At 33.6% G+C, this 16,038-nt stretch overlaps 2 protein-coding genes across 2 annotated transcripts; both read left to right on the forward strand.

Moving 5' to 3' along the window:
* Positions 1 to 5,261: 5,261 nt before the first annotated feature.
* On the forward strand, positions 5,262 to 8,890 carry LOC132046865 (heat shock factor protein HSF24). Its single transcript, XM_059437667.1, has 2 exons — positions 5,262 to 5,900; positions 7,930 to 8,890. Exons 1-2 carry the CDS (start codon positions 5,697 to 5,699, stop codon positions 8,629 to 8,631), a joined length of 906 nt encoding a protein of 301 aa, XP_059293650.1. The 5' UTR covers positions 5,262 to 5,696; the 3' UTR covers positions 8,632 to 8,890.
* Positions 8,891 to 11,429: 2,539 nt separating this feature from the next.
* Positions 11,430 to 15,275, forward strand: LOC132048324 (caltractin). Its single transcript, XM_059439231.1, has 7 exons — positions 11,430 to 11,585; positions 13,915 to 14,032; positions 14,124 to 14,160; positions 14,235 to 14,262; positions 14,486 to 14,638; positions 14,739 to 14,841; positions 15,042 to 15,275. Exons 1-7 carry the CDS (start codon positions 11,583 to 11,585, stop codon positions 15,104 to 15,106), a joined length of 507 nt encoding a protein of 168 aa, XP_059295214.1. The 5' UTR covers positions 11,430 to 11,582; the 3' UTR covers positions 15,107 to 15,275.
* Positions 15,276 to 16,038: the final 763 nt, after the last annotated feature.

Below are 16,038 nucleotides of genomic sequence, written 5' to 3' on the forward strand. Positions count from 1 at the left end.
GTAACATTTTTTTTTATTGGGGTATTTTAGTTCAAAGTGATTTTTTAGGGGGCATTTTGGTTCCGGACTCCTCAATATCTTAAGTTGAGGAGTCGAATAATACTCCGTACGTAGTCCACAACTTCTAATTAAAACCATGGTTACCTGAAAACGATACATATTTTTAAGGCCCAGGTCTATTTGGTGGTCAAATTTACCAAAAGTAAACTCCTAATTCTACAAATTGAGGACCGGAAAAACATTGACGCAATTTAAATCGTTGAAGAAAAGCTGGATTATTATAGTACTATAACTTGCACGTATTATATATTTCATGGCCGATTGAAAGGTTAATATTTTAAACAACTAAACAAGTGGCAGGCCGTAGCTTTCTGGCTTACCGATCAAGGTTGTAATGCTAACGCAATATATTGGTGCTTTGGCAGTTTTAACAAAAAAATGGGTACTCAAAATGTAAGTCGCATTCAAATGGTTGATTAATCATTTGGTATACCAACAAACTGAAAAAGGTTAAATAATTTCTTATTTTTCTATTTGGCGGCGATGACATTTCAACATTTCATTGATGTAAAGCCAAATGATACTTACAATAGTACGAAATTGGATAACAATAGATAGATGATCAGTTGGTACACAATAATTTGAGGCTCAACTGGTATAATACAAAAACTTATTTTGGTATATGCTCCAACATTCCTAGTTAATAAAATAGGATATAACTGCAAAGACTTAAAAATTTATATGAATATCCATAAAGTTGTTTTCCTTAAATTTTGTACGCCTATCTTATCAGAAACTACAATTTATTTTAAATCAGATTCTTATTTATTTTATTTAGATTTGCAATAATTTCACAGAAAGATAAAGCTACAAAGTGAAACATTTTTTACTCGTGATCTATCGTCATAACTAGATGGTACTAAAAATAACTAAGAGACAGAAACATCAATGAAATAATTGTTCATCATCTCTAACATATATCCATCTTGAAAGATTTCATAAAATAGTAAAAGAATTAATAGTAATAAATTGGCGAAACTTATGTTTTTTCATGGGAGCTGAATCAACAATTTTAATATGAGGTAACCACTTCTAAGTCTAAAATTTTTGTCCAATATCAAACTCTAATTAACAGGAACAAAATGTATAACCAGAAATGATAGCTAGGGCATTTCTATCGAGAGAGTGATCTCTTGTCTCCCAATTGACCAGGAATAACAACCAGTGAGATGTGATTTGTCCTTAATAAATTAAATATAGAGTTTAAAACTGTTGGAAAAAACAAATGTAAGAGTTCAATACCGCGTGTAAAGCTTGACGAAAACTTCAAAATACTGAATTCAAGAAGTCTTCACATTTAAGGTTTGAGCTTTCTAAGTGTTGTATTTAAACTCTAATAACTTAATTAAATAACACCAATTTTGTAAGATATAGTAAGTCCAACTTGTTTAACATTTTTAGTCCAGTTTAATCATTCGATATTCGAAGTTTATGACCCAAATAGTTTGAATTCGTGCGGTAAAACACTCCATACCAAGGTAACCTTTTATTTTTAAAACGTAAATTACGAACTTCTAATTAAGAGTGATGGAATCCTCATCATCCAATCTGTCGAACTTCTTGGTGATGTTTAACATTTTCTTCCACCAAATATAACATTTCCAGAGTTACTTAGTGAAGGAAGAAATATTAATTTCGTGGGATGATCCAGAAATGATGGTGGGAAATTCTGTAGATATTACTTTTTGGATACTACAATCTTGGCAGTGTTTCCTTACCCAGTCGAAGACTACATTGGTGCCCTCCTTAGATTTCTTTGTTTGCATCATGATTGTTTGGGTAGAGTCACTAAATTAGCTAGGGTCACTTTCACAAAAGGATCCTATGCTTACAAATTTTAAGTATATAAATTCGTAAATGGATCCTGAAACCCATTTGAACATATATATTTTATAAACGAGCCCGTTTGGATTTTGCGAAAATTGAAAAATGGTTTTTAAGCGTAAGAAAATTATTTTACCTCAAATAATTTTTTTTACCCACTAAAATAACTGAAAAAAAAAATTTCCAAAAAAATAATATGGATTTTATAATATAATTTCGTAAGTTTGGGCCGAAAAAATAATAATTTTAAATGAGCGGGTAAAAAATTATTTGAGGGTAAAAATAATTTTGTGATGCCATTTGGATAAAAGTCTTAAAGATAATTTTAAAGTAAGATAAGATTTACGAACTATTTTTCAATTAATTTTGGCCCTTTTCCGTTTTAAAATATAAGGATAAAAGGTAAAGTATTGAATTGATAAACCAAAATACAAACCAAATTTTTTAAGCCCCAAAAAAAAAAAAAGTTGGGATTGAGCAACTTCTTGTTTTTTGCTTATATTAAACACTTTTTAACTTAATTTAAGTTGTTTTTTATTTTTGACAAACACTCAAATAAGTAAAAAATGACTTATAAGCTGGTTTGACTAACTTATAAGCCAATCCAAACAGGCTCATAATAACCCATATCACCAGGTTGTTCGATGATTGAGTCCATGTAGTCTATCACTTTTTTATTAAATTTTATATAGCATTGGAAAAAGACTTCAATTTTGAACACTCGTACTCTCCTTTTCAATTATTACAAGACTTGGACATATACAACCTTTATGTTTTTTGATACTCTTTTGATCATTAGAAATATATATATATCCTTTATGTACCTGCATGGTGTAAGAAACTCCAGAATTTAATCGTTGCGTATTGACAGAGCATAGCTGGCAATTGTTCAAAATTTCACTTCTGTACGCTGACCATATATAAATATTCTACATCAAGTTACAATATCTACAACAACATAATGAGCAACTTTTCATAACAAATCTAATATGATAGTACCCTAACTTGGTATGATATTTATTTATATTGATGATAGTGTAAGAAATATTTACGCTATATTGTATATGTCAGTCAAGTCCAATTGCTCCAACGGATAAGAGTGAGCTGAAAATTTGAGCCTTTGGTCCAACTGATTTGCTAAGTTCGTCCAATACTCTAATATTTAGTTAGTAGGATAAAAGCAACATAAACTCTAAAATAATAACTCCTAATAAAGGTCATACGTGATCAACCTGTAAAAGGAAAATACTGAGAACCAAAACAGAGAGGCGTACGTAAATTTATTTTAATTGTGTTTATGATTATTTTATAATCACGTAATGGGAATTTATATTTGACTAATTGCACGACCTACATTTCCGCGGCAAGCAAACCATCCTATTGGGAAATCAAAGCAAAGAATATGCGACATCTCTTTAGTTTCTTCATATGTCATTTTCTTCGAAATGTCACAAAATGAGACGTAGAGGTTAACATAAGGAGTAGCTAATTAGTAAACCAAATAAGTAAGCTTTGATTTGCATTAATCTGATGGGATATTCTGACCTTTAGATTTCTTGGCTTGAAGTCTTTACACGAGTTTAGTGAATGCAACTTAAACCTAACCCCACTAATTAGAAGGAAAAAATTTACTTGCTAAAGGGTTAATTTGCTTTTTCTTTAGATTACTTCCTAACTACACAATAAGGGATTAAAAGCATATGTTATTAAGCAGGAAACTGTCTATTTCCGTGTATGTATGTTAACTCTTTGTTCTTTTAAGACTAACATTCTCATTGTTGCGTGTTTTATTCCACGATATTAACTCAAACCTCTACGAATTCACTCTTATTCTTCAAACATATATAGGGGCGAGAGAAACGTATATACATAAATAGAAAAACAAATGAGCTTGTACTTTTTTGGCAAAGCAAGCATATAATTCAGTACAAAAAAATAGGATTAGTTATGAAGTTTCTCGCTAATTTGTCGCGATATAGTCCATATAGTTAACAAGATTTTGTAATAACCCGTCACTGATTTATTGTTAAATAATATTAACAATAGATTTTTGTTATATTTACTACAGAAGTCGTGGTCCATCGCTACTTTCTATTATTTATTTTTTGTCATGATTGTAAAATTTGGATAAAGAGTTAATTAGTTTCGTATATGATTACTGAAATTTACTCACTGCGAGAATACAATTAGGGAACTATTTTTTTTCTTTTTCATCACATTTAAACTGAAGCTCGTTGTGAGAAGAGGGAAGCAGGATTATAATCCAGTTCTCTAGCAAAAGTTGATACACCATCCCTTTCTAACCCCCAGCCCAATGTTCCCCAAGCCAGTCCGTCCATAGGAAAGATAAGGTGGTTCTGTTAATTAAACTTTTTTGTCTAAAGTACATTTCTACATCTAAATCAATTTTATCCATATCTGAAATAGAACTTTACTAGATTCTCTAGAATATCGTCACTAGCATGTCCTTCTAACAACTGGTGTTTGTCCTAATGTGGCGGTGGCAGTATTAATAGAATATAATGCTTGACAATTTCATTCACATAACAAACTAGCCCTTAAAGTTGATACCTTTTTATAAACTTCTAAATTGGCGGCCAACCATCTTCATTATTTTTCCAAGTACCGTAGCATATCCAAACATTAAACCGAAAGCCTCATATTCCGCACTAGTTCCCTCTTCTTCTAGAATTATAATTGCTCTAATTCTAATACGTGTAACAGCTTCGTCAAAAGAGTAAGGATGCACATTATGGAATGGTAGTGGAATAACAAAAGTGATTCCAAAGGAGGGTCATATAATTACCAAAACAAAAAAAAAGTAGGAAAAGGGTCATTAAGAAAGAGAGAGATGAGAAGAATTGAGAAGGCCAAGGACAGATAGAAAAGAAAAGCCATTAAGCGTGCAAGCAAATTGGAGTTCGTTAGGTGAGAAAGGAGAAAACTCTATCCACTTGCCAATTTACGATATAGTCAAGATTTAAATCATAAATGGTCCCTATTTTAAGATTAATTTGTGATATACAAAAAAAAAAAACAACTTCACCAATTCAAGATTATGAATATGCACCACCTAATTAATTGACATTAAACACAAATTCAAATACTTATCAATCAGTTGTTGGTATCCATCAATTTATCGAAGCTTCTCACTAAGAAAATCCGTCACCCACTATTTCCTTCTAGTGCTTTTCCACGCATTTCATTAATTTAATTTAAATTAAGAAAAAAAGGAACAAGGAAAAAAGAGGTCACCCGTCACTATGCGACAAAAGCGCGTAATTCGTCTATTTTCTAAACTATGGGCCCTCCATATTAGACTTTGTTCCTCTTCGAAAAGTCTTCTAAATATTTCTAGAACCTCTTATAAAATTTGCTATATTCCCTTCCTATATCTCTTCCATTTCCTATTACTCCCACTAATATTTCTTCTTCTGCGTGATATCAATTATTACTAATTTTTTACGCATCTAGTCTTCAATCTTCAAGAAAAGAGAAAATTCAGAAACAGTTATGGTTGTGTTGTTCTTGGTGAAGAGTGGCAAAGTTGTAGCCAATGGAAGTACCTAAGATCATCATCAATCGCCCCAAAAACAACCTCGTTCATTCAATAGTCTTTCTCTTCGGTTTCTATTGTTGGGATTGGGAATTCCTCACTGCCCTTTTGCTTTTCAGTTACTAATCCTTCTAATTCCTTTTTTTCTTTTTATAACTTTCCCTAGGATTCAACTAACTCATAATAAACTCAAAACCTCCAAAAGGGGGGTTTTCGTAATTTCTGTAAGTTCATAGATTTAGGGAAAAAACAGGGGATGTCGGGAAGAACAACACCGGCGCCGTTTTTGTTGAAGACATATCAGTTGGTGGATGACGTGGCAACAGACGATGTAATATCATGGAATGAAAGTGGTACAACATTTGTGGTGTGGAAAACTGCTGAATTTGCAAAGGATTTGCTGCCAACTTACTTCAAGCACAATAATTTCTCCAGCTTTGTTCGTCAGCTTAACACCTATGTACGTGTCTTTGCCCCTACTCACTCTTTTCTCTTTAAAATGCATATTGGTGATTAAATTCTTGATTATATTATACATTTAGTTTTGTTACATAGATTGTTTCTGTTGTTTGAGGTATTGATTGGTATCGAATTTCTTTTCAATAATTGCAATTTCTGATTGGATATAACAAAGAAATGTAGATGTAAAGAGAGAAAAAGGATATGATTCCTTCTAACATGGAATATTTGCTTGCTCCAAAAAGTTCTTTCTTAGGTTTTGACAATAGATAGATAGATATGGAAACACTAAACATATATTCCCTTTGTTAATTCTTTTTTATACGCCCTTTGAGAAATATTAATTAGAAATTAATTATCTACTGTGATTTTTTTTTATACGCCCTTTAAGAAATATTAATTAGAAGAGATTTTTAACTATTTTATCCTTCATTGGTATTTAAATAATCATAACATCACTTTAATTTTCAAGCAATTACTAATTATTAACGATAAAATGAAAAAAATAATTAATTTTGTATTGAACTTTTAAAACGGTAAATAATTTGGACAATTATTTTTAGAAATAACAACAATAATTTGAGATAGAGAAAACAGTTTCGGATGCTTTCGGGCACTTTCTAGTAATGGACTGGATATTAGAAGGATATTTCATCTCATATGGACTGAGGAGTGAGGTCTAAGGTTTGATTTGAAGTAATTATCATGTTCTGTAACACGTTTTTCCCGTTCCTGTTTTAGAGGAATAAATAATAAAAAATGCACCCTTTCAAAGACGGAAAGAGCCATACGCTCCGCCCTTTTTCATCTCGTGTTTATACTTTAACTAAAAATAATAATTTTAACAGTTTAAAAAAGTAAGAATATATATTATTTAACTTTAATTGAGAGTCCTTAAATGAATAAATAAAAATATATATATATTATACTCCATTTATTAATTTAACGTGAATGTCAAATAACAAAATTAAGCATAAAAAGGGTTGGTGAATGGTGATAACGTAGGATGTTTGAGTTAGGAAAAGTCTAGAACACAATGCCGTGAATGATCGTTGTGGGTTTTTGACATGTCATGCTGGTTGTCCAAAGAAGGTGACAAAGCCCAATTGGAAACGTGGATCACACGATGTGTGTCCCTATCACAACGTTCTACTGCTATAGTACTAGTGAAATTTGTCCTTATCCATAGCTGGAATTTGTTCAGAGATATTTCTCTTTGGTATTAAATAATGTTTAATATTAGTATATTTTCAATTCTAGAATTTACAAAATTGATTTGCTGTTATTATAAGTAATGACTGTTTTCCTAAATTTATAACTTTTTCCCAAATTAAATTCATTGTAATATCACGAATTTAACTTTCAAATACCCTTTTGCTTTAAAATATTATTTTTCTCTTTCATCAATCAAATATTATTTAAATGCGTTTTTATATTTTTCAATATTCAAATTTAACGGCGGAAGAAAAAAGGTGAATCTTCCTAACTACCCAGTGGACGGAGGAAGGAGGTTTGTTAGTGAGCCTAACACAACAATCTACTGTTTGCACGTTGTTAGTCAAATTTAGCTGCATCGCTTTCGCAGTAGTTGGGCTATTAAAGTCGTTCCAATCTTCCTAAAGTGGTTTAGTCTATTTTTAGGCCTTTGGATAGCTGTCTTTTACCAAGTCTAATCCTCTAGAAGCAAAAAAGATTATGGTTAATTGTCAATTTAAACTCTAAATTAAAAAAGAGAAGAAACAAGGGAGTTAACTAATGAAAGCATACTCCAAACAGCTATTGTTATAGTTTTCCTTATTTTGTTAATTTTGAGTGCCTCGTGAGCTTTTATGTACCAAAACATAATGAAACAATCAAATCCATGATAATCCATTTCTCCAACTTCATAGAAATTTCATTAGTCACCTAAAAGATCTACTTCTTTCACAAAGAAGTGTTGGTGAATAGCAACATCTCAATAGCTTAGCTTATTATGCAACATCACACCTATAACATTAATTGTGACTGATTATATTTTCCGCGTTACACAGGGTTTTCGAAAGATTGTGCCAGACAAATGGGAGTTCGCCAACGAGAACTTCAAAAGAGGACAGAAGGAGCTCCTCACAGCAATTCGCCGGCGGAAGACCGTAACATCAACCCCAGCTGGTGGGAAGTCCGTGGCAGCGGGGACTACAGCATCCCCGGACAATTCCGGGGATGAGATAGGTTCGAGTTCAACCTCTTCCCCGGACTCCAAGAACCCGGGGTCGGTGGAGACCCCGGGAAAGTCGTCCCAATTCACGGACTTGTCGGATGAGAACGAGAAGCTCAAGAAAGACAACCAGATGCTGAGCTCTGAACTGGCGCAGGCAAAGAAACAATGCGACGAGTTGGCTGCTTTCTTGAGCCAGTACGTGAAGGTTGCACCCGATATGATCAACCGTATCATGAGCCAAGGAACCCTCTCAGGGTCCAGCCTTGAAGAGTTGGTCAAGGATGTTGGTGGTGTTAATAAATATATAGAAGAACAAGGTAGTAATAATGATGATGATGAAGAAGATGATGACAAAAAGGGTGATACTCTGAAACTATTTGGTGTGTTATTGAAAGAAAAGAAGAAGAAAAGGGGTCTGAATGAGAGTATTGATTTTTCTGGGCCACATGGGAAAATGATGAAAACTGTGGACTATAATGCTCCTTGGATGAAAATGTCTTCTGTGCCTGGAGAGAGCAACAAGGTCTGTAACTGAGGTGAAGTTGATGTTAAGGTGGAGTCGTGAAGTTTAGCTTCTTCCTTTTGATGTAGTAATTTCATTGGATTTACAAGTTTGATGTTATGAATAAATAGACAGTTTAATTAGTATGAGTAGTATTGGGGTTATATTACTATCAAGAGTAGTAACCCCAACTAGAAATATATACGTACAAGTACTATCAAGTCTTATGCCCCAGCCTGAAGGTTGGTTTGTGTAGCAGTCAAAACTCCTAATAATAATGGTTTTTGATTTATGACTTCTGTTGGATATTCAAAGGTTCTGCCTTTTATTATTTCCTTTTTTAACTGACAGCTTATAGTTGATAGTTCTTTCAAATTGGTTAATCAAACTTCATATCGTTGAGTGTTTCTTCAATCTCAGTGCTCAAATATCTACTGTTGGCAAATGAAGCAGGTGATCATTTACAAACATTTATTGATCTACCTCTCAGCAATAATCCTTCCACCTAATAGCAAAACAACCGCCCAAAAAGAGCTTAGTGAAAGTGAAAAGTAGTTAATTTTTTTTAGGCCAAACCCATCGACAGACATCTGTGGTCGTCCATTTCTTTCACTTGAAAGACCTAAAGTGACTCTTGTTCCATTTAAACACTTTAGGTGGGTCATTTCTATTCCACTTAGATATTTTTTGCCCCGTCATCGAAGCAAAACCAACACCAAATGGGGCGTCACCTCATTGTACATCCAACCAGCCCAAAAACCCCAATTTTTAATGGTCAAAACTCCACGAATTTACAAATTATTGAATTTACAATTAAAATGAGTTGGCACAATTTAAATGGTAAGCACAATTTAATTGGCCACTTAATCCACGTAGAGAGACGATCGGTGTTGATTTTGCTCCATAATGAAGGCAAAAAGTGTCTAAGTGGAATAGGAATGGCTCACCCCGTTGTCTAAATGGAACAAGGGCTATTTTTTGAAAAGTCTTTCGAAAAGAAGTGATATCACTAAAGTGTTGTCGATGGGTTTGAACTTTTTTTTACCCCCTATTCGAAAGGAATTGGAGGAATTGCAAATAAACAGTCTGGTGGTCAAAAAGATTACAAATCGATCTGCTAGCTTATGATTGCAACTAGCTAGATTTTGGAATCATCGTCCTTATGCTCTTCTTGAGACTTGTTTAGTGCCAGGATAAACAGAGAACAAATAGGAAATGAGTTCAAGTAGCATATTCATGAGAATTCATATTCAATGTGAAGTATTAAGTCTTGTCATGATCTTACAATTAACATCATGAGTATGTTGCGAGGTCGAAATCTTACCTTTTTAGTGCGCAACAGGTTGATTTCAGTAATGGAAAGTTGTGTTCAACTGAAACAAATCCTTGAGCATTACTAGCCTCTCTGCAGTCTGCATCAGAATCAGATATTCTGGTCTCATGCAATTTTCACTCAATAATACAAAAGCAATTCTAATTAATCATCCGAAAATCTGTTTTTCATATTTTTGACTCTTCTCTAGATTATTTTCTCCGTGTTACCTGTGTAAATATGATTCCCGAGATTGTCCTGGCACATAGTGTGTTTGACCAAATATTTGAGAATCTAGAACTTTTGAAAATATATTGTTCGGTTTAGTTTCTGTGATTTAGTTTGACTCAATATGACTTTAAAGAAATAAAATGAAGAATTCTGAAGTTTGTGACCTTTAACATATCACATAACTCTTGTGTAGTTATAAGGCTTTTCGAACATGTACTAATAAACATATTAAAGGTAAAATGAGAAGTTTAAAATTTAATTATTTTCACATATAGAAATGTGTCATTCTTCTTGAAACGGACTAATAAGCAAATAGTTTCAAATAAAATTAAACGCAGGGAATGCTTATTCCAGAGAGGAATTTGGCCAAAATTTGCAACAAAAAAAAATAGTAGCTTTGAATTTGTATAAATTTTAGTCAATACAATCACTGCATAATTAGTTTATACATGATTATATGCTTATTATATATACTTATTATACACTGAATATACACCAAAGACAATTTCAATCTATTATAATTAGGCGATGTTTTTTTCAGTTAAACTGGCTAAAAGTATCAAGATACCAAGAATATCCTACTTTATGAAGGCCCAGTGCATCTGAAGTGCTAATATTTTGGATACTTGGCCATTGGGCTTAGTTACGAGTACTCGGGGACTTTTGCCAATATTTTATGTTAGTATTTGTTTTTGCCTCTCATAGCAAATAATCTTTTCGCGTGACATAAATTTATATTTTTACTTGATAATATATTACAAGTTATGGCCTCCGCTTTAACAAATTTATGCCACTAGACATAAATTTGATTTGAATTACAAAAATTTGGGTCATTCACACAAATACCTTACTCGGGGGTTGTGTTTAATTTTTGCTCTTTGGCACTTTAAGTGACCGAAAATACTCCTGAGATTTTGGGTTCGAATCCCATCAGAGTATTAAAAAAAAGTCACAAGACAGAATTTTGTAGCAAAGTAGGTCTATTCAGGCAAAAGTTATGCCTTTTCTGTAGAATTCCAGTAGAGTAAAAAAAATAAAAAAATCTGCCTTGCGAAAACTTTTGCCTTAAAGCAGAATTTCAGTGAAATCTTGCCTTGAGTTTTTTTTTTTTGACTGAGTGGGTTCGAACGCAGAACATCAAAATATTTTTAGCCACTTTTTTAAGCGAAGGATTTGAAAAAATCATCAATTTGAGAGCCAAAAATTAAAGACAGACTTTGAAAAAAAGAACAAAAACCAGCCCATTTGAAGGGCAAAAATTTAGAACAGGCCATTTAAAAGGCAAACCGTGCAATTATTGAAAAAGATTTTGTCGTGTCGATAAAATATGAAGGTTATTCTTGTCTGGGGGTCTCGTCTGTTTGCATTCCATCAGACAAAGGAGATAACACGATAGGGACAACAACAGCAAAAGCGACAGAGAATCTCCATATAATAAATTATGGTTTGTGTCTTTCTACTCGTATTTGAAAAGAATATTATTTTGGCTTCTTTTTTGCCACACCTTTTTTCCCAATTGATGTAATGTTTTATTCTGATTAAACGTTTGCCATCTTAAATCGATAATCACAAGCATTATATCTTCTTTATCTTGACTTCTAAACTCCAGCGCGTTTGCAAAGTGGTCATAATTTATGTTGGGTTTTTTTTTTACGTTTTATTTTATATTAATTGTAACCTAATTAGAAAATTACCGGATAGTGTGGCTGTTGTTCTTCCTGGATCTCATGAATTCTACAATCGAAACACTTTATTCTCTATGTTTGCTGATAAAGACAGGAACCGAAAATAAAAAAGAATAAAAAGAGGTTGACGAATAATGGCCAATTACTTATTTAGAGAAAAAGACAGGGCAAAAAGGAAGGATTTTTAATGTCGTTTGACTGAGTTCATATGAGGTTTTAAGAAAATTTAAATGACTATCGATGATGTTGTGTCTTCTTTTAATTTTAGGAATAGTTGAGATGGGATTATGACATGAAATTAACATTTTTTCTTGTATATATGTCAGTGTAACTAACCTCTGAAAATATTTCTTGAACTTTTGCTTGTTCTGGTAAATATTGACCAAACAAATATCTTTTGATCAGTTTCTATTGATCAAAATCGGACTATTTGATTGTACCAAAAAACTTTTCTTATGAGATTATGACTTGACAATTGATGCTTTCCAGAAAACTTTGTCCCTACATAGTCACTATGCTCACTCTTGTAATTTTTTATTAAATATCTTTGTTCTCAATAGAGAAAGACTCTCTCACTGCAAGGTTTTACACAAAAGGTCAGTTGCTTTCTTTATCTCACTTGCTCTTAGTCCGTCTAGTGCCTTTCGGTTGGGCTCCACCCTCGGGATTTTAATTAGACCGTTTGATTTTATTTTTTTCTAGTGTTGACGCAGTAAACGTGTTTGCCACTCTCCCCTCACTAGACTTGTCAATTATTTGCTCTTTTTCCTTCTCTCCTCCTTTCAGTAGATGAGGTTAGAATGAAAGGTATTGTCCCAACGCATCTAATGAAATGTATTGTCCCTACATAGGCACTATGCTCACTCTTGTAATTTTCTACTACATATCTTTGTTCTCAATAGAGAAAGACTCTCTCACTGCAAGGTTTTACACAAAAGGCCAGTTGCTTTCTTTATCTCACTTGCTCTTAGTCCATCTAGTGCCTTTTGGTTGGGCTCCACCCTCGGGATTTTGATTAGACCATTTGATTTTATTTTTTTCTCGTGTTGACGCAGTAAACGTGTTAGCCACTCTCCCCTCACTAGACTTGTCAATTATTTGCTCTTTTTCCTTCTCTCCTCCTTTCAGTAGATGAGATTAGAATGAAAGTTATTGTCCCAACGCATCTAATGAAAGGTATTGTCCCTACATAGGCACTATGCTCACTCTTGTAATTTTCTACTAAATATCTTTGTTCTCAATAGAGAAAGACTCTCTCACTGCAAGGTTTTACACAAAAGGCCAGTTGCTTTCTTTATCTCAGTTGCTCTTAGTCCGTCTAGTGCCTTTTGGTTGGGCTCCACCCTCGGGATTTTGATTAGACCGTTTGATTTTATTTTTTTCTCGTGTTGACGCAGTAAACGTGTTAGCCACTCTCCCCTCACTAGACTTGTCAATTATTTGCTCTTTTTCCTTCACTCCTCCTTTCAGTAGATGAGATTAGAATGAAAGGTATTGTCCCAACGCATCTAATGAAAGGTATTGTCCCAACACATCCTTTCTCTTCTCTGGCTTGCTCTTTCAAATAAAATTTTGGCCTGCAGTAATCTCTGCAATGTGGAGCGCCTTGGGGGCTTTGGTCTAGTAGTAAGATTGCAACACGTGATTTGTATGTTAGGATCACTTCGCAGGTTCGAATCCTGCAGCAGACAAAAATCTAGTACTTTTAGTTGAGAAGAGTAGAAGGGCACACCCATTACGGCATTATTCACCGAGTTTCGAACCATTCATCACTGGCCTTCGGGGATTCCTCAGTTATCAAAAAAAAAAATCTACTGGGAGCTACATATGGGGTTAAGTACCCTGAGATGGTTTATTTATATGGAGAGCTTTATGTTGTAATTGATTACTCTAGCAATATTATGGTGAATGATGGATAAATACACGGAAGATGCAATGTGTTAACTCTTGTTGTGGTTTTACCTGTATATCTTACAATTATCATGGTTTATCACATTTCAAGTGGAAGAAAAAGCTCATTTCATATTGTCTATTTTTTTCTTTTACTCGTGAACAAATTGTATTTTACTTACCTTTGTACCTCATTAGGCAAGCATAAGTAGAAAGATCTCAAGAAGAGATACTAGAAACCGTCACCCTGGGCTGACGCAGCAGAAAAGGCAAGAGATCAAAGAAGCATTTGAGCTCTTTGACACTGATGGCTCTGGTATTGAATTGTTTCTATCCCAATGCATTTTCGTGTTTGACAACTCTGTGCTCGCGTTAACATAGCATTTTTCTTAACTGCTACTTTTCAGGAACTATTGATGCCGGAGAGCTGAATGTTGCTATGAGGTTTGGTTTCTTTTCTAAAATTAATCAATCTAATATCTAAATGTGGTGATGTGCTAATCTAACTTCAATTGCAGGGCCCTTGGATTTGAAATGACAGAGCAGGTAACTTTGAAATCACATTGCATCCTTCTAGTTTCTGTTTGAATACACTGGTTGGGTATTTGTTAACGTTCTCTTCATGAGAAATTTGATCGATCGATTTAGGAAGGATGACTCGTGTTATGTATTTGATAGTAGCATATTATCTTACAGGTGCTATTTCCTGACTTTCACTTATCCGTTCTATGGCATGACTAGTGTTGCATTTCGAACCTTTTGTTTTCAGCAAGTTGAACAAATGATTGCTGATGTGGACAAGGATGGCAGTGGTGCAATCGATTTTGATGAATTTGTACTCATGATGACTGCCAAGATAGGGGAGAGGGACACTAAAGAGGAGCTCGCAAAAGCATTTAATATACTAGACCAAGATAAAAATGTAAGTCCTCGTTATCCAGCAAGTATTGAATCGTGCCTCACTGGTGATTCCACGGTTATAGAAAGAATGTTGGTACTTATAATCTATCTTGAGAGTGCAGGGGAAAATATCTGCCGCTGATATTCAGCAAATTGCCAAGGAGTTGGGTGAAAAATTCACTGCAAGAGAGATACAAGAGATGATTGATCAAGCTGATCGTGATGGTAACTTTTTTGTTTTTCCCATGCCCCTCCACTCATCTTCTGAATTGTCATTCTTCCTTATTCTCCTTACAGGCCTTAATTGAACAGTATATCTCTTCAATGTTGGCATAAGTAAACATTCATAAAGTAAAATTTCTTTTCCAGTCAAATAATCCATTTTTAAGTATGCTGATGTAGACTTTTGGGTGTTTCGTTTGTAGGCGATGGCGAAGTAAGTGCAGAAGAGTTTATGAGGATGATGAGGAAAACCAGCTTTGCAAACTAGTACAAATCATAGTGTGAAGTTTAAAATGAGACCCAACTTACTTTGAAGTTGCTTGTCCTTTTCTTTTTTCCCTTGTCCTCTATTCCCTCTGCTCTGTCACGTATTGTATATACTCCCATACATATTTTGTTTCCAACTGAATAAATGAAGAAAACAATTACCCATTGAAGAGTTGAAGGTTGTGGATCCTTGTATTCTCCCAGCTTCATTTTTCCACATAAAATAGGGAATGCATACCAAAATGCTTTGATATAATGAACAGCCCAGATGTCAGTTACTTGAGTGAAATGAATAAATCTTTCCCACCAAAGAATTGAAAAATATATTCATTTAATATATAAATGTCGTAAAAGATAATGTACGAAAGAGTTGTCACTGCTGTGACGGTAGGGTGTCAATGGTACGGTTCGGGAGGTTATTTTATAAAATTTATACCATATCAATTTTTCGGTTATTTAATTTTGTAGAAACCAAAATTAGACTTTTCGAAACCGTCCCATCATCTTGGTTTGTCTTCGGTATCGGTAAGGTTCGGTTAATTTTCATTTTTTTTTTTTAAAGAACATCATATTATAGTCACTAGTAAAAGTTAAAGACACCATATCATACATATTTCTATAGGATTTTGGCAAAAACTCTCTAGACATTTTTTAATATATAAAAGGTGATGAATCAAGAAAACATGAAAGGCGATAAGAATAAAGATTGATCTCACTATTTTATGATAGTGTGAAACAATGTTATGCAAAGACAAAAAATATAATTTAGATCACACAAGGGGAAAAAATCAATCAAGATGAGACTCAAGAACAGAGTCTGCTAAAATTAAGTATCCAATAAGATAAATTTAAAATCATACCAGAAGAAAGATATGTCATACTTTGTAGCTTTCTACACAAGATTGTTAGAATACCTTGTAGCTTACAAGCCAG

Source organism: Lycium ferocissimum, chromosome 2 (genome assembly GCF_029784015.1).
Source record: "Lycium ferocissimum isolate CSIRO_LF1 chromosome 2, AGI_CSIRO_Lferr_CH_V1, whole genome shotgun sequence".
Taxonomy (NCBI): domain Eukaryota; kingdom Viridiplantae; phylum Streptophyta; class Magnoliopsida; order Solanales; family Solanaceae; genus Lycium; species Lycium ferocissimum.